The sequence below is a fragment of the Podarcis liolepis genome, assembly GCF_965112155.1.
Source record: "Podarcis liolepis genome assembly, chromosome: 7".
Lineage (NCBI taxonomy): Eukaryota > Metazoa > Chordata > Lepidosauria > Squamata > Lacertidae > Podarcis > Podarcis liolepis.
The window spans coordinates 55,039,076-55,057,487 of NC_139561.1; the positions used below are offsets into that span (position 1 = coordinate 55,039,076).

At 45.3% G+C, this 18,412-nt stretch overlaps 1 protein-coding gene and 1 long non-coding RNA gene across 5 annotated transcripts in view; one reads left to right on the top strand and one right to left on the bottom strand.

The window, feature by feature from the left end:
* Nucleotides 1-18,412, bottom strand: part of HYDIN (HYDIN axonemal central pair apparatus protein) — a 132,074-nt gene that overhangs the window by 102,951 nt on the left and 10,711 nt on the right. For all 4 annotated transcript variants that reach the window (XM_083514875.1, XM_083514877.1, XM_083514874.1 and 1 more), the window contains 6 exons: nucleotides 16,275-16,409; nucleotides 14,920-15,119; nucleotides 13,608-13,732; nucleotides 11,468-11,669; nucleotides 6,357-6,540; nucleotides 1,511-1,610 (listed from right to left, as the gene is read on the bottom strand). In XM_083514875.1, the coding sequence (XP_083371001.1) occupies nucleotides 1,511-1,610; nucleotides 6,357-6,540; nucleotides 11,468-11,669; nucleotides 13,608-13,732; nucleotides 14,920-15,119; nucleotides 16,275-16,409 (946 nt within the window). The remainder of the gene's footprint in view (nucleotides 1-1,510; nucleotides 1,611-6,356; nucleotides 6,541-11,467; nucleotides 11,670-13,607; nucleotides 13,733-14,919; nucleotides 15,120-16,274; nucleotides 16,410-18,412) is intronic.
* On the top strand, nucleotides 13,137-15,809 carry LOC310712258. The gene is made up of 3 exons (XR_014528815.1): nucleotides 13,137-13,253; nucleotides 13,977-14,134; nucleotides 15,092-15,809. It is a non-coding gene; the product is annotated as an uncharacterized lncRNA (long non-coding RNA).

Below are 18,412 nucleotides of genomic sequence, written 5' to 3' on the forward strand. Positions count from 1 at the left end.
TTTTACTACTGTTGTTATTAAAGCTGAAGAAAATTGTGTAGTTTTCTGCTGTACTTGTATTTGAAGTGCTATCCATCCTTCCAGATGTTTTTACCACTGAAGTTAAGCAGGCTAGCTCTGATCAGCAGCTGGGTAGGACACTGCCTGAAAATCAGTCTGCTCCCACTCCCATGTATGTCACCTTGGGTTCCAAGATGCAAGAAAGGCAGAATATAAACCATACTAAAAAGAAAAAGACCCAGTTAAGGCTGTTCCCTTAACTGTCCCACCAACCTTGGTCTGCCATCAGCCAGTCCCCACCTGTCTGCTTTCGTACATCTGTTCCAGGGGCTGCTGGCACTGGCTGTCAGCTTTTTCCTCCTCAATCTTTGTGTTGTCATTAAGTAGAGAGGAGGATAGGGGCAAAACTTGAATTAGTTGGCTCAGCCTGTCTTTGGCTCTAGCTCCACTTCCTACTGGCCTCTCTGCCTTCCACCAGCCACCACTGATTAGACCTTCCCAGTCCTATACTGGGGATCAGCAGTCAAGTTCTGCAAGGAATAGCTAGCAAGTTGTCAACAAATATAAATTTCTTTTCCCCTCTCCATGGAATCCTGGTGGATCAATGTGGCTTATTGTGAGTGGCTGATCATAATACCATTTCTATGTGCTCTTGCAAAGCCCACAAGGATATGGTTGTTTTCTTGAAAGATTACAAAGTACCACAGAAGTGGACTTAAGGTCTTTTCCCTATCTACTGTTTCTCTACTCCAAATATGTCCTCCTCCCAGCAATATTTTCCCCTCCCATTGCATTTGATACTCATGTTCAGTGTTCCAAATGTTTGTGGTGCGAACATCTGAAACAACGTGGAGAGAAACTAAGTTTGGGTGAGATGATATGGAGCAAAAAAGTGGCTGTGGAGAAAGGGTTACACACTCCTTCCCTCCCCCAACCATTCCTCCATTCAAGATTTCCACACACAGAGAGAGGGGAATGTGTCAGGAGCTGCTATGGCTGTGCTGGAGCTAAGCACCTCCTTCTGCTGCCGCCTGGGCCGGGGAAGTGGCAGGAGCAATGCTACCCTGGTCTCAGCCTCTGGCCAGGTTGGGGGTGGCCAAACATGGAAGGAGTGAGGGAGGAATGGAGGAAAGATTCACATGGCCCTTCTGCCCACACACACACTCACTAGCAGCACAATTTCCATGCCCCCTTGGGCCTGCACCCTTGGCAGGGGCCAACCTCACCAATAGCTAGGTATGCTCCTGTCCAGAGCCTGCAACAACACACTGCATTTCTGCAAAGGGCAAACAAACATGCTCAGGGCTGGTTTCTTTCCTCTTGTCAAGCAGAGCAGAATAGAACATGTGCTTCAGACTGTGCTAGGCATCTCCCAATCAAGCTGGCAGGAATCTGATGTAACTGGGAGGCCTACTGATCTCAGGCTCACCAGAGTGCGAGACCAGACTTCAGGAATTCTGAAAGCACCTACTGTATCCCATAATGACAGTGTGAGGTGGGAATATCATACCTGAGATATCACAGTATACAGTTCGGTGATAAACCCCAGCTTCTTGTGGCCTGAAGATCACACTGATTTCGGTTGTGGAATTGGGCCAAACTTCTCCCTCCTAAAGATGGAAGGGAAGTGATATGTGAGGTCATTCAAAAATGCTTTAAGCACCGCCCTTCCAGCCCTGCCTTCTCAACATAAGCAGGTCTAAAGAATCCTTTCATCCTGGGGAGCTGGAAGTGCAGCATTTGCTGGACTGTCTTCTATGGCCAAAGATTCCAACAAGATCCAGCAAGGCAATTTCCCAACCCAAAATTAGGGGCACCTGGGGCCTCTAAAAAGTCCCCTTCCCCTTGCTAAGCTCTCCCATAACATCTTTACTCAGTTTCACACATTCAAGTCTCATCCTCCCTACTTCTGTCTGTGCATAGAGCTCCACTAGCTTAATAGGACCTCCATCTTCAAAAACAGTGTCCCTCCAAGTGGCAGGTGCCAGCAGCAAACATGTGTTTGTGGCTATTTGCTTTATGCTCTGCTTGTAAGCTTTCCAGAGGCATTTGACGGGCCTCCATTGGAAACAGAATTCTGGAGTAGGTGACACAAAGGCAGAAGTGGGGGCTGAGCCTCTAATGCTAAATGACCCAATGGAGCACCTCACTTTTTCCTCCAAGACATCTGAAGCACCCCTAAGAGCCCAACCCTTCCTTCAAGGAAGAAGATACCACCTTCTTACCCAAGCAGGTTCTTTAATTGCTCTGTTGACTAACCAACCAGTCCTCAATGGAGCAGCACTATCCTTTCCCAAGACTTGGGCATTATGGTCTTGACAGTGACCTTTTGAGCCACTGAAACAACACACCTGACTCATGCTCAGTGTGTCATCCAGCAACTCTCTCTGCTAAACCTTTTGCAGTAATCTTTGGCTGCCTTCCTTCCATTTTATATTTGTACCTTTCTTTTTTTTAACTGTATGTATGTAACACTTTACATTGAAAATTAGGAAGCTGTCATACACATAGTCAGCCCTCTGGTCCATCTAGCTCAGTATTGTCTACTATTATAATAATTAAATTAAATTAAATTAAATTAAATTAAATTAAATTAAATTAAATTAAATTTGTATACTCCCCTACATCCGTAGATCCCAGGGCAGTTCACAACATAAAATTACAATATAAAACACACACAATACATAATGAAAATAAGAACAAAAACAGAACAAAAATCCCCCTCCCAGTCTACACTGACTGGCAGCAACTCTACAGGGTTTCAGTCAGGTGGCATATTGTATTGTTGACAAATCTGAAGATCATAGTTGCTACTCCCACGTCAAATATTTGACTAAGGCACCAGAACAGGAACACTGAACTCTGTGTATCACAGGATATGGCTTTCCAATCAAATGTTGGTCTGATTATTACTTTACCTTGCTTTCTTTCAAACCTCATACAATAAAGTCACACAGACCTCTGACAGAAGCCTAGCAGAGGTCAAGGTATATTGGTTGGATCAAGTGCTTAGAACTTTATCCACAAAATCCATTAAGTTATCAAAAAAGACCTGGTATGGCTTGTTTTTTATAAAAACATATTGATTATCAGAACTAATGCTATTTTCCTCTTACTGCTTACATCCAAACACATGAGCTAGTTTGTCCGCACATGGGCTGGGAAGCAGAGGTGTATAGCTATGTGTGCTGGATGGTCAGTGCACACAAATGAGTGGGCATTTCATTTCAGGGGTCTTGCAGCTCTTACCAATAGCCTGCAAAATAACAGCCCACATTGAAGGGTCAGTGAGCAGGACAGATTCAGATAGGTTGGCTGCATAGCCCTCATGTCATGCCACAATCAGCAAGACCAAGGATGCCCTTACAGATGGAGCTAGCTTACCAGGCTCCTTCCTACCTGACCTCTCAGAGATTCGGATGCAGCCCAATAAGGTTGTAATAATTGCATCACTGGAATTGCTGTTTGTTCCCAGCATCCTGTTCTCAAGATGAATTTTACTCTATGACTTCCCCAGGGAACCAGAAAGCCAGACACACCCAGGTAAAACCACCCTGTTAAGAATGGAGCCATTAGAAGCTCATTGCCTTAGTGTTGCCTCCTTGGCACACATTCCCAGACAGTCCTTCCCCTATTGGCTGGAGTCATCACCAGAATATCTAAGCTTGCAGGTCTACCTCAAAATATTATGGGCTTATTCATGACGAATGCAATACATCGCTAGCTAATTAAAAGGAGCTCGCTCTGGTAAATATGCATTTGCCAAGTGGCTTTCTAGGCGGTTGAGTTTAGCTGTGTTTCAGCTTTTATTTGCTGCTGCAACAATCTGATAAGAGGGTATAAAAAGTTAAATTTCCTGACAGAGCAGCATATTTAAAGGGGAGGGCAGTGATGTCCTGTCAAGGGCAGTGCAGTAGCAGCACACACCTTACCTCCCTTTGCTTCTGGTTTCCATTTCCAAGGAGTCAGCTTGCACATGTTCACAATGTGACTTGCAGCTAATAGATGTTGCAAATGGAATCAAAGCTATTCAGCAGTTAGACGAGCAAAAGCCACCTGGGCTTCCCCCAGAGCTTTTTTGCTGACAGATCATGCTTCTTTGCAAAACCAAATCAAGCTAAATTTGAGATGTACTCTGAAAGTCAGAGTTGCATAACCATTTATTTCCCATGGGCTTGGAAAGATGCTCAGATCGTTTGGCTTTTTACTTTCCACAAACATATTCTTTTTTTTAAGTTGGGTTCCTTTATTTTTCCATAACCCTTTAATTTCAGAATCTGTCCTCAAGTTGCTTTGTTCAAGCAACAAGATTAGACCAGACCACAAAGAGCTTAAGATTTGCAGCCCAGAAACAACTCTTTACTAACACCACTTACTGACTAGGTGGCTCTGACTCACCAGTGGGTCTCTGGAGTGATGCCTGCAGACTAGTAAAAACAACAAATCATCTTGGATACAGCCTCGTTGGCTTTTGTCATTTACTGGTTCCCTGCTGGAGATCTTGCTCTTCACATACAGTTTGCACAGTGAGAGATCTTCAGTTCCAGATTTCCTGCCTTAAGTAGCAGGTTGGACTAGGTAGCCTACAAGAACCTCAGTCCCACAGGAGTTAGTAATGACCACCAACCTAGGTGGCTTTAAAAGAGGATTCACCAAATTCATGGAAAGGGCTTCTGAATACCATTGGCTGGAAATCACAGGAAGGGAGAGTGCTCTTGTGCTCCGCTCCTGCTTGTGGGTTTGCCACAGGCATCCGGTTGGCCACTGTGAGAACAGGATGCTGGACCAGATGGGCCACTGGCCTGATCCAGCAGGCTCTTCAGGATCTTACGGCTCCCTTTCCAGCTCTAAGTTTCTATGACAACATCATCCAAGGTATACACAGATAACAATAATTACAAGCTTTCCTGCTTGCAAGCAAGGTTTTAATTGGTGCCAGCAGAAGAGAAAGCTGAATCTCCCAACATCCAGCTTCACTGAATGACCCCCAGTGAGGTCTAGTTTCAAGAGAGAGGGAGAAATTTATCTGTTTACTTTCTCCGCACTACAAATAATTTTATACAACTCTCATGTCACCCCCTACTCAAGAGCACAGCAACAAAGTTTGTGAGAACGGTTGAAGGAGCTGCACATGCTTAGCCTGGAGAAGAGCAGATTAACGGGAGGCATGATAGGGGTCTTCAAATATCTAAAGGGCTGTCAGTCATGCAGAAGATGGAAAAGACTTGTTTCCTGTTGCTCCAGACTACAGGAAAGGGCAAGAAAGCAGGTGGCAAGAGTTGTTCAACTGTGGAATAGGCTCCCTTAGCTAGTGGGATGCTTTCTTCCTCTGCAGGTATTTAAGCAGAGACTGGATGTCCAACTGCCAGGGATGCTGTAGCTGCACCTCCCTCATCCCTTTCAATGCTATGATTTAATGGGAGGGAATGTCCTAGTGTTGGGTCCGAGGATGGTGTACAGCTCCACTATTGATGGAGGTACCCTCATGATTTTAAGGAGTGTTAAATATGGCTTCTGCCCAGTGCTACCCCCATCCTACCAATGACTCTGCACTTTTAAAACCATGTTTTGCTGCCATATATTTAGTGGCAGAACAGCTGCAATGGCAGAGCATTCTGCTGGCATACCTGTGGTGTTCCATTGGCCTTATCTGTCCTGGTGGTAGTCATGGGTGCAATCAAGATTTGTGGGGGCAAGTTTTTTGGGGGGGGGCAGAACCTCAAATTTGTATTGATTTGTATTTGCGGGGGGCAGATGTCTGCCACCCTGCCAGGGCTACACCCATGGTGGCAGTGCATCTTGCATTCTGCCAAATCCAAGAGCCCCTCAGCCAGCATAGCTCAAACACAGGATTGCTTGGTCAGCCTTCCATCTCCAGCATGAGGAGAATAACAGGTACAGTGGTACCTTGGTTCTCAAACGCAATCCATTCCGGAAGTCCGTTCGACTTCCGAAACATTTGAAAATCAAGGTGCCATTTCCGATTAGCACTGGCACCCCAGAAACAATAGCTGACAACCGCATCGGACGTTCTGCTTCCGAAAAATGTTCGAAAACCGGAACACTTACTTCCAGGTTTTTGGTGTTCGGGAGCCAAAATGTTCAAGTACCAAGGCATTCGAGAACCAAGGTTCCACTGTATATGCAATTTGACACTGTTCTATTTTAATAGGAAGGAAGGAAGGAAGGAAGGAAGGAAGGAAGGAAGGAAGGAAGGAAGGAAGGAAGGAAGGGAATTTCTCTCACAAAGTTTGGGTGAGGATTACTGAGAATACCCAAAAGCTTCTTTAGAACACAGCATACAAATAGCATAGGCACTCCTATGCTTGTCATAATTTCTAGGCACAGTTTCTTACCAGAGGTTCAACAGTAAAAACGTGATTGTTGAAGAGCATGGAGTCTTCCTGCACCCTGGCCTGGCGGTTCTGAAAGGTACGGGTGACAATGGAGAGATGCTCACGAAGATCAGGATGCATATTACACTCAGCCAGGAGCTGATCCAGCACACCCTCTTCCTCAGCCTGCAGTGTATGGCATAGCCTGGAGCCACGGGGGGGGGGGAGGAGGAAATGGATCATGTAATAGGCAACTTGGAGCCAAGAAGAAAGCAAGCGAGGATGGCTGGAACTCTCAGGCTACAACTGGCATTTGCTTGCAGGATAAACAGCAGGTTTTCAAGATTTGGGGGAATTTTGAGACCCATCCCTCCAGCTCTGACAGCCAACACATCAAGCAGCAGTCTTGGGATCCTACGCAACTTTTGAATTTAGCAAGGCCTTGGGGAAGGCCTAGGGGAGCATGCCCTAGCCTGCCCTAACCTCCCTTCCAGATATTTTGGACTTCAATTCCCATCAGCCTGAGCCATCGTGGCCAAGGGTTAGAGATGATAGGAGCTGTAGTCCAAAACATCTGGAGGGCACCAGCTTGAGGAAAGCTGCTCTAGGCTATGCCCCTCTAAGACCTTCTCTCTTCCCTTAGCTGCTCTCTCATTCTGACTACGCTGAGAGGGCAAGAGAATGAAACATACGTGTATGCGTGAGAGAGAGAGCACGCACACACACACAACAGCAACAACTCAGTGCAGGCATGTTTAGTACTCCACATTCTAAAAGGGTACCCATCTTGCAAGTTAAGAAATGCCAAACCAATGAAGGTGGCCTAGTAAAATCAGCCTCAGCTCAAATATGCAGTCCTCTTTCCCCCCTTCAGCAACCAAGACCATCTTACTCAAGTAAAGCCTAGTTTAGCATTCTAATAGGAAAGTGTGGGGGAAGAGGCTGAGTCCTCCTCAACAATGGATAATTTTTTCATCAATGCAGCAGCCATGGCTAACTTTTTTCTAATATAGTTTTATTGATTTCCAATATATAACAATTACAAAAAAGAAAGAAAAGAATACAAAAACAAATTCCCAACTCACCCCTCTTTCCCCTCCAGGACAGATCAATCTAGTTAAGTTTGCCAAAGTCCAAACTGTGGTTTCAGTAGTTGCCATTCTACAGGTTGATCAGTAAAGCATTTTATAAAAACCATGGCTAACTTTAATTAGTTGAAAATATGGAGTAAGATGGTGCTTATTCTGAAAATTCTCACTGGCAAAGCAGTCAAGCAAAAAATAGAGTATGACCATGACAAACTGATGCCCTTATGCCATTTAGCATCGTGAGCAAAACATCCCTCTCATAACCACTCCTTGTCAGGAACCCTTCCTTCATTAGCCAGTTACACACCTCCAAAGTGTTATCACAGAAGCTGTGTAAATTTAATAGCCTCACTGCAATGCCTTTTAAAAAGTCCCTCTGAATTATTATCCTCCTTGGTGCTCCCAGAATGAAGAATGACTCCCTGATGTCTTCATGGGATGTCAAGAGCAGAAGGAGGCCTGCTGCACCCTTTGTCAGGTGGACCAGACTTTTGTCACACTTTAGGTTTGGCTGTTCTCCAGCCATTATTAATTCTCATGACAAGGTAAAAGTGTCCAGAAACGAAGAGTCTGCTATGCATTCAGCCCTGAAATTCACCTAGAGCTTAGGTCAGACCAGCATAATGTGGAATCCACCCACATTGAACATGGCCCACCAGATGTACCTTGGAGCCTGTAAGGGTTCAACAACTCCCCCCCCCCATTATTGCAGTCCCAAGCAAGCTACCAAAAAAAGCCAGGAAGTTGTTGGACCTTCTGGTGGGCACTTGCCTTTGGCTAAGTGGGACGCAAGTTGTGCATACCTGGCCTGGAAACCCTTACTAAAGATGCCCCAACAGCACCACAGAAGGTCCTAAGTGGTGGCCTGGACATTTCAGTGCTTAACAGGTAGGGCCAGCCCAAGCCATTTCATTGCCTGAGGCAAAGGACAAGACACAAACTCTCTCTCCCAATTCCAAGTACAAGAGCCAACCAACTAGCAGCTGGTTCTTATTTTACCACTAGTGATGGGACAGCATCCTCTTCCACTGCACCTGGGGGCAGGGTTTACAGGGATGCTGCATGACTCACACACATCTGTCTGCTCCTTACCCTTCAGTAGCTGCCACCAGAGATGACTCTTTCACTCTGCCTAACAGTAGGGCCAGCCTGTTTACAATTCAAAATCCAGACAACCAATCCTGCATGTGGATCCTGTGGTGAGGGACCTCTCCTTGCAGCCCCAAATCCCATTACTTGCTCAGATCCGGGTCCCCATAGGAACAAAAATCACCCCCTCACTTCTTCCCAATTGTGCAGTTATGGAGGGGCTGTGTCAGCCACAGGGATCCAGAGGGGTGGAAGCAGGGAAAGGAAGGGGCTGTACTCATCCTCACTTCAGCCCCAATGGAGATGGAGGGCAAGGATCATGCTCCCTCTGGGCAACAGCACTGAGACTTAGCAGCAGGGGCTAGAATCAGAGAAGGGTGTCAGAATCTGGCTGCAGCTGCCTCCCCTTGCTCTCAGCACCCTGCACCTATCCTTGAGGATCCCCCTTTTACTGAGGGAGAAGGGAAGGAACCCTGGAAGATCCTGGCTTGTAACTCTGAGCCCCCTTGCCCCAAGTTGTTCCTCTTTCTCCTTGGGGCATATAGCCCATGCACTCACTGGCCTCAAGTCTCACTCTGACCAAGGAGGAAGGTTACAGCTAGTGTCACCTGCAGCCTGTTCCTTTAGGGAAGCCACAGGTGCCTTCAAGTCCACAGGAAGGCAAAGACCAGCCCACCAACTCAGCACCAGCCATCCTGCCACAGAACCCTTCCATTCTCGTAGCAACACCTGCCTCACCCCCCCCCCATTTCCCCACCTGTTCTGTGCCTCTCAGAGAGCTCTAGACTCTGGTGGCAGCAGAGTCTGCTGCTAGAGATGAATGAGTCTGGCAGTTTCGGTTTCTTTCCATTTCTCATTTTCCCAATCTTCAGGTCACAACATTTCCACATCTGCTAGCATTAGTTATTGTTTTTAACTCATCATAAAATTTATCAGTACTTTAGTGCATGTTTCTCCTAATGGCCACATTTTTGCAAGCAATTTAATGGCATGCATTTTTAGATGTTGCTTTCACCAACACAGGGCTTTTAATGCATACTTTTCCTTAACATAAACATTTTTCACAGATTTTGGGTTGGAGAACAGGAACTGCAAAATTCAGAAAGTGCAAAGTTGGAAGGGTCCACCAGATTGCCCATTTTTCACCTCTCCTGCTGCTAGAATTCCTTCTCTGTTACCCAGTTACTCCACACACACTCTGCTGCCACAGCCCAGTAGCTGAACTTTGCCCCTGTGGAGAAGCAGCATTAGCATCAAAGAATCTACTGTCCATGCTAAAGTTGGTGCAAGTTGGAAACCAAAGTCTAAGAGACTGGACACGTGAGATAAAACAGCAGGCACATGCATGTTGTGCTGGGGGATCATGCAAAGTTGTGCACTGATAGGTAGCCACAAAAAACCAGCTCATTGATTGGTGCCTGTTAAGTTCCATCTTTGGTCCACACTGAGAGCACTGTGAGAGCCACAGGAACCAGCAGAATCAACAGAGCAATAGAGTTACACAAATGTGGCTGGTCTAGAAATGTTGTAAGATGTTCTGGACTTTAATATTGTTGTGAGATTTTTGGTGCGGGGGGGGGGGGGGGAGGTTAGGCTGACTGCCTGAGACCCTTCTAATTCCTGGATCCAGCAAGGATTCAATTGTTGAACTAGCCAGTAAGAGCCATAATGGCCTAGGTATGGGTGGTTAAAATGGGTGGTGGGCCCTCCCTCAACTAGCAGTTAGTTAAAAGGACAAAAGCCATAGTGGTGGTGGTATGTGAGAGAAAGCTAGAGGCTAGAGGCAGGCTGGGCAGCTGAGTGAAAGAGCCATGCCTGATTTCTGCTGGAATCCAAGGTGTGGCTATTGGAAAAAGACCTTCTTATGGGTTTAATGCTGCAAGTCCCTCCATCGTAGGCTCAGGTTTTATGTATGTATAAATAAACCATGTATCATAGAGACATCATAGTCTCGGGCATCCCTTATTCTGAGGAAACCAAACCCAGTGTAAGTGCCTGGAACCCCTGCAATCTTGCACCACTCAGAGACTGAGATGGCATGCAATAATATAATGGGCATTGACCAAGATCAGGGTGGCCCAAGATGTGGCCTTATGGCCACATGAGACCCTCAATACATGCTCTGGCAGCCCTCAACAACATTTCTCTCTCTCAATCTCTCTCTCGCCCTCTCTCTCTCTCTCTCTCTCTCTCTCTCTCTCTCTCACACACACACACACACACACACACACACAGAGCCCTCATGCTGCCTTCCCAAAGTCAAGTCAGTGAGGTGCTGGGCTTTGGGAAGGAGCTATGAGGGCTCTGACAGGAACCTAGAGTCTTCCTGCCTCCTACCCAAAGCCAAATTAGCACTTCCCCAGCTTTGGGAAGGAGAAAGGAGGACTCTAGGACCCTGCCAGAGCCTCACGTTTCCTTCTTAAAGCCCAGCACTTCATTTAGCCAGCTTTGGGAAGGCAGCGTGAAGGCATCAAATTTTGGCCTCATTTGTCTCACCCCACCCCACTCCCTGTGCACCACAAGGCAGTGTATGGCCTGCAAGATCCATGTCAAAGTACCCTTGCAGCCCACTTGGTTGAACTGCCCTGACCTAGATAAACACACATTTTGATTTCATACTAGGAGGGTTCAGAAAAAACTTACCATAAAGTACCCAAATGATGGACTGTTTTTCAAATTATGTGACATCTTAAACTTCTTAAAAACCATGCATACTTTCTCTGTAACGTGAAGATAAAACACTACAAGCTAACAGGGATTTCTTTTTAAATATATATAAACAGTTGGCCACTTTATTTGTATTTATATGTTATATTAGATACATTGTATAAATATATGAAACTATGGTGTAATAAACTTTGAAAGTGAGTAAGGATTGTGAATATGTTTCACTATAATACTGAATTTAAAAATTTGGGGTGGGGAACCCAAAAAATCCAGAGCCCTCGAGTTTACCTTTGTTTTTTTTGCTCTTCCTCTTCTTGTGTTGCAAATATCTTCCACTGGAAACGCGCAATGATATCACTCCGATTGTGAATAACCACAGACCTCTGGCTCACTAAAGTGATATATGTTTTCTCAACTATCAAGGAGTTCTTGTCCAGTCTCACATTGACGTCTGTAGCTGCTCCATATAAGCCTACATGAATATCTTCCCCTAGGAGAGACAGCAAATGAGAAATGGAAAAGGACTGGCAGAACTGAGAAGGCCTGCATTTTTTGAGAAGTGCTTTATTTCAACAAGCTCCACAAAACACAGATGCTTGTGTGTGTCCAACAAGGAATCTTCCTCTTTAAAAGATTTCCTAGGCCAGACATGGAATGGAACTATCTAGGCCTCAGCCAGTGTTGCCATTGTCTCAGCAGTAATACTGGGGCTTGTGAAAATAGCTTAGCATTTGTCTCCCATCTTTTCAAAAGGTGTGATGTTGACATGTGCAATAATAAAGCTTTCTGGCAAGCATTTACCATGCATTTACTTTGGCGTACCATCCCTATTACCTTTCTCCAGTGGAGCCATTTTATCAGCATGCTTATTTTTCAAAGCAGAGTTTATAATTTGTGTAAAATATGCAATTGCACTTAAACAAGCAACTGTTTTAGGGCAAATTCAATATTGGATTGTTGTTTTAGCATGCTGTCATTTCTAGTCATTCCAGCTGGCAACCATTTTATCATCATGCTTTTCCACCCAACCTTCTAATTCACCCTAAAACAACTTTAAAGATATTTTCAAAGTTATGCATAATAGAGCTTAAATTTAAGAAGTGCTTTAGCACAAATTAAACATTGATTTAAAAATTGATTGTTCAAAGTGGTTTTTAAAAATTGTGAGTTTGGGTGCATTGTGCTTTTCCTGCACACATGGTTATATCACACCCACAAGTGTGGATGGGATATAACAGGTTGTATACACACCAACAGTGCCATATTCCCTTCCCTACCACAACCCTCCCCCCAAAAAACCCCGTGTAAGTGCCTTGAACCCCAGCAATCTTGTTCTGGACCTACTGTGGTTCTCAACTATGTGTGTGTGTGCCTTCTCAGCATAACTGATGCAGACAATTGACTGAGCGTATAACAGTATTGATTTGTTTTGTCAGCATAGAAGTCTGAAAAACCTGAATCAGGCACCTATTTATCTTTTTGGGTAACATGCTTCAGAAAGGGTAAGACATGCCATCATCAATCATGTTGGCATCCTGCTGTGCAGGCCAGGTAGTTTGCAGTCTGGATTGAAGGGGACTCAGTGGCACAAAGCCTTCTGTGAAGAGAAGCCAGGCTGTTAATGCACAGGTGCCATGCGCTGCACACAGGGGTTGGTTCTAGTGAAAAGGCAAAGGTATTTCTCTCTCTGAGTAAGTCAGGATCATCTTAACATTGGAATCATGGCTGTGCAGTGATAGCAGAGTGGGATTTTCCACATTGTGATGGAACCTTTCAAATATAGGCTCCGGCATAAACAGCATCTTTGGCAGGACAACTGCAAACTGCTGGTACTAATGCTGCAGCAGATGCTTGGGTGAAGATCTTCTCTTGAGCTGGAGCCAAGGTCTGAGGGCCAAATCAGATGTAACCTTCAATTTAGGTACCTCTTGACATGACTGAAGGCACTCATTCACATACAGCATTGTTCTAGCAGTTCTGAAAACTTCATCCAACAGAAGAGATTTCTGCCATTTAGTGCCTGTAGAAGTATAACACCCATATGCTACTTTGGCATAATTACAGCAGCTGGCAGGTAACAAAACAAAACAAAACAAAAAAGGTTACTGAGCACTGTTGCTTCAGAAACTGTGTTGACCTGGGAGGAATCAGTGAGTAAGCAAAGCAGGGTTAGGTGAAGCATGTTGTAGAAAAGTCTGCAAACAATCCTGTTAGGCAGCCTCAGTTCATTTCAGCAGGGCTCTTTGGCAACTCTCATGCCAAACACCTGGAAGTGTCTTCACTTCAGACAGCAGAGCAGCCCCATGGAAGTAGCAAGGCATCTGTAGTAGAGGTTCCTAGATGACATTGGATTGATTCTATGTACAGTACCCTTTTATTCCACAAGAAAGCTAAAAGAAAATGATACATCCTTTTATTTTGCACTCACCTGTGTCATAATGCACTACAAGGTCCTCACAGTGGTTGCCACTCTTTTGAGGATGGAAATCAATGGTGAATTGTGTGGTTTCCTGGATTCCAAGGGTCCCAATGGAGGGCTCGATAGAGAATGGTCTGAAATGCAAAGGAGAAATCTGGAATCAATGGGACAAATTAGTCTGAAGCCCATGGACTTCAATGGGAACTAATTGCAATTACCTTGGTCAGGATCAAGCTCATTTTTTTTTTACTAGGGCCACCTATTCAAGCCTGGTTAACATGGTATAGTGATCTTGTAACACTTTTCAACTGGGCTTTTTGTACTCCCAGCCAGAGGGCTAAAGAGATCTAAAAGGTGTATTTATCCCTCTCTTTCAAGGCATGTCAATGAGCAGCACTGACCATTCTCAACTATCTTCATATCAGAGACAGCCTCTGGATTCAAGTGGACCAACTGCTGCAGCTGCCCTCAGGTCCTGCTTGAGGGATTCTCAGATGCATGTTTTTGGCCACTGTGATAACAAGATGCCTGAAGAGGTGAGTCTTTGATTTTAACTAGCAGCCAGGGTCATCTTGTTATGTCCTTAGGCTGCAGGTACAAAACTGAGACTGGATATTCCAGACCCACTCACGTGGAGTACAAGGGCATAAGCAGGGAGCTCTTTTCAATGCAGAGCTCACCTAGATAAGACAAAGTGAAAGCTAGGGAGCAGTTAAAGCCATCGGTAGCCAATGATATCTTAAGTCTAAGCCACACCCACAGCACCAGCACTCCAGCCTTCTTAGCTCTCACTTACGCAGAGCTGTGTTAGACCCAAACCATGTCAGTGGTCTATTTCTAAGGTGTGGCTGGCCCAAATTCCCCTAGGTTAAAGCACAAGAAATATTTCCTGTAGCCTATGACAACCTGCTCAGTAACTTTAAACATATTTGACTGAAGTCATTGTCTCCTTTATTATACAGAAAAATGAAAATACAGTGGTACCTCGGGTTAAGGTCCGTTCTGGAGGTCCGTTCTTAACCTGAAACTGTTCTTAACCTGAAGCACCACTTTAGCTAATGGGGCCTCCCGCTGCAGCGGTGGCGCTGCTGCGCAATTTCTGATGTCATCCTGAAGCAAAGTTCTTAATTCGAGGTACTATTTCTGGGTTAGCGGAGTCTGTAACCTGAAGCGTCTGTAACCCGAGGTACCACTGTACATACAATAAAAGTTTATTTAAATCGGGGGGGGGGGGAGTCATTGTCTCATGCTCTGGCTATTACTGATGTCACATTCCATAATCTGAAACCTTCTAACCCAGACAGAAATCTCAAGGTTTTACCTCTGTGTAGTGATTTGATAGCGGGCCTCTCGATTACCAATGTTACGAACAAGGAGTGTTTTCTGTGTGTTGTACTTGACCGGGCAGGTGGAGAAATTCAGCTTGTCTGGGAAATCCAAAATACCTCTGGCACCAATGGCTCGAATAGGGACAATAAACTTTTCCCTTTCAGTAATGCAGGTTACTTCATGGAAATAATCCTGGAGAGAAAGAATAATATGCAAGTGAGAAGCCTTGCTTCTGGGGGCTCCACCACAGCAGATGCCAGAAAAGATCTTCAAGGTGAACAGCATAGTATTGTCGGATCTACTGACACACCCAATTGCCCCAGAAAAATGACACCTGAACTCACTTCAACCTCTGATTAGGATCTCACTGCAAACACCTGCAATGACTCTCCGGGAGCCATTTTACAAAAGGAGCTGATTTGTCTCTCTGGACAAACCAGGAGCTGCAAACAAGTATTGTTATTGGCTTAGAGTTTTGATTTCTCTGGAGGAGACAAACCATGAACCTGAGTTCAGACAACAGACTAAGCCAAACCATATCTTCGTGCATAGCAGGAGAAATAGTGGAGCAAAGCAGTTGCAATCTGCTCTCTAGGAGCCTATGAATTGTGCTAAGCCATAGTTTGGCTTCCTGTTACATGTGAAAGGATCCATGTAAATATGTGTACCCACTGTACAAACGTAAAATTTATATTCATTGCTCTACCCACGCTTGCCTCAGGCCCCACCCACCACTGGCACATGGCCCCCGAATAGTTACCCAGATGTATCCCTCAGGCTGAGACAGGTTCCTGATCCTTGTGCAAGATGATAAAAGGCAAAGGATCAAGGCAGCCTTGTCCATATCCTTGGGCCTCAATAAATGAAATTTTTATTCATCTCTTTAATGTTTCCATTTGTTCAAGTTAGACAAGATTCATGGGTATCTGAGGCCAGCCACCTGTGTCCTTGATCCTTGCCCATACTAGCTCATTAAGACAGCCAGAGATAGAATGAGCAAATGAATGGCAGAGTGCAGCATTAGCATATCAGCTCCTATACACTGTGTTCCTCTTCAAACATCCCAAGTGCACATCCCCAACTACCAACTTCTCTTTCTCTGATTTATTCCTTTTGTTTGAGAAGTCCTTCTGCCAATTGTGTGTTCAAGGAGGGTGACGCTGACAATAGGAGGAAATGAGAAATGCCACACATTCCACAAAGGGTGAGCCTGAACTGCAGAGCTATGTGCAAAGGCCTGCAAGTCTCAGGCTTAGGCTCTTTGGCTCCCAGTCTCCTGCATCTTTCTTTGCCATGCAGCCTTAAACAGAAACACAGATTTCCCAGCAGGAGAGGCGATGGTCTTACCTTGTTCTCTTCAGGAGTGAAGAGGATGCGGAATGTCGAATGCATGCCAGGTGCAACTTTGTTACACACATCATTGGGGCTTATGACTCTGAAGTAAGGTGAACTCTCCAGAACAACTTTCACCAGCCGAGGGATCTATAAGAAATGCAGAAAAAATATTTTGCCGTGATTCAAACAGCTGAATAAAATTAACCAGCCTTGCCGTGAGAAATATATTCTGTATTCTAGCAGCCAACAACCTAGACGGGCTGATCCTCTGGTGCAGCTACATCAGTATAGTGGTGGTAAAGTAATCCTATGCACTTACAGCAGTAAGCACAAGTGAGGCAGCACAAGAATTACTAGAGAAATAAGTGCTAAGCTGCAGCCTTGAGAACATCCCTGGTAACTCTGCTGCTCCTCACCAAACATGATGTTGTGCACCAAGACAGCCCACCCTTATCCATGCATATGTCAAGGAGCTGTCAGTGATCCAGGTCAACCACAGGACAGGCACACACATGGAAGGCACAGAAGGCAATTAACTTTTTCTTAACAGAAAATAACAACACAGCGGAGTCCTCTGGTTTGCCTTAATCCAGCTAAGACGTTGCTGAAACTGACCACTAGCTCCGCCATTCCCCCTCTAGCCTTTCATTCTAGATTCCTCCCAAGCAGGCAAAGGCTGCAACAAGGGGGCAAGCTCCTTCTCTGGGCCTGTCTGGCCTGTTGCTCAGCAACTTGCATGACTCTCCTTGAGCAGGGTGTCAGAGCAGGAGGCAAGCCAGCAGGGCTGAGACTGTCCTCTCGGTCTGAATCTGTGCTCACACTGTGACTCTCAGCCTCTAACCCTGTCCTGGAAGGCCCTCCTTCTCCTGACCCCTCTTGATCACCCAACCCCCTTGCTTCTAGCTTCTAGCACCTCCCAGCTTGTCCCTTCTGTAGACTGCTCTTCAGTGTCCCACCACCAGGATCCAGTATCTAAGTTGTCATTTTCTGTGCCCTCCCGGGGGGGGGGGCTATTGGACAGGTGACTCCCACCAATCTCTGACAGCATACATGGTACCAACAAATGTGCAGCAATGGCAGCAAAACCACAATGACATCAGTAAGGGAAGTATTAGTACTGCTCTAGTCTGCCTTGGAGTGCTGTGTCCACTTGTGGGCACCACAGTTTTAGAAAGATATTGATAAACTGGAACGTGTGCAGAGGAGGGTGACCAAGATGATAAAGAGTCTTGAAACCAAGCCTTATGAGGAACAGTTAAGAGAGTTTGGTATATTTAGTGTGGAGAACACTGAGAGGTGACATAATAGCCATCTTCATATACCTAAATGGCTGCCACATGGAACATGGAGCAAGCTTGTTTTCTCCTGCTCAGGAGGGTAGGACTTGAACCAATGGATCTGAGTTACAAGAAAGGAGATTCTGACGAAACAGCTGGAAGAACTTTCTGACAGTAAGAGCAGAGGTTGGATAGCCATCTGTCAGGGATTCTTTACCATGATTCCTGCACTACAGGAGTTGGGCGAGATGACCCTTTGGGTCCCTTCCACACACAGTTCACAACCATGCAATCAAGAGGAGCTCACAGCACCACCCTTGTCAAAGGCCTGCTGCAATAGAGCAGTAAGGAGGACAATGACTAGTATATGCACAAACATCACGGTAAAAGGCTCAGATATCTCTAATCCTAACCCAAATACCAGCAGCAGCAGTCTCCAAAAAGCCAGGAAAAACACCAGAGCCAGATGGGAAAGGAAGGACCGCCATTTGTATTCAACCTTATATGTAGCGGCGGGAAGTGTGTGTATTTCTTTTTAACACTTGTCTGTTTGCAAGCATTAATAAGATTTAATTACACTGCAGCCTGATTCACCACAACTCGGCTTTAGAATGATTTCATCCTACTGAAACCAATAGGGCTAAATAAATTCACGCCCAAATATATCACCTGAACTGAGGTGTGGATGAAAGAAACTTGCAAAATTATCTCCCCTAGGCTCTTTGGTATTGTGAAAAAACATCATCTCTCTTAGTCTTATTTCCAATATTCTTCTATTACTAACATTCAGTGTTGTGCCCTCTGGACATAGACACTCTGCTCTTCAGTTGAGGCTGCAGATAAAAACCCTGTCATAATAAAATTACCCAAGAT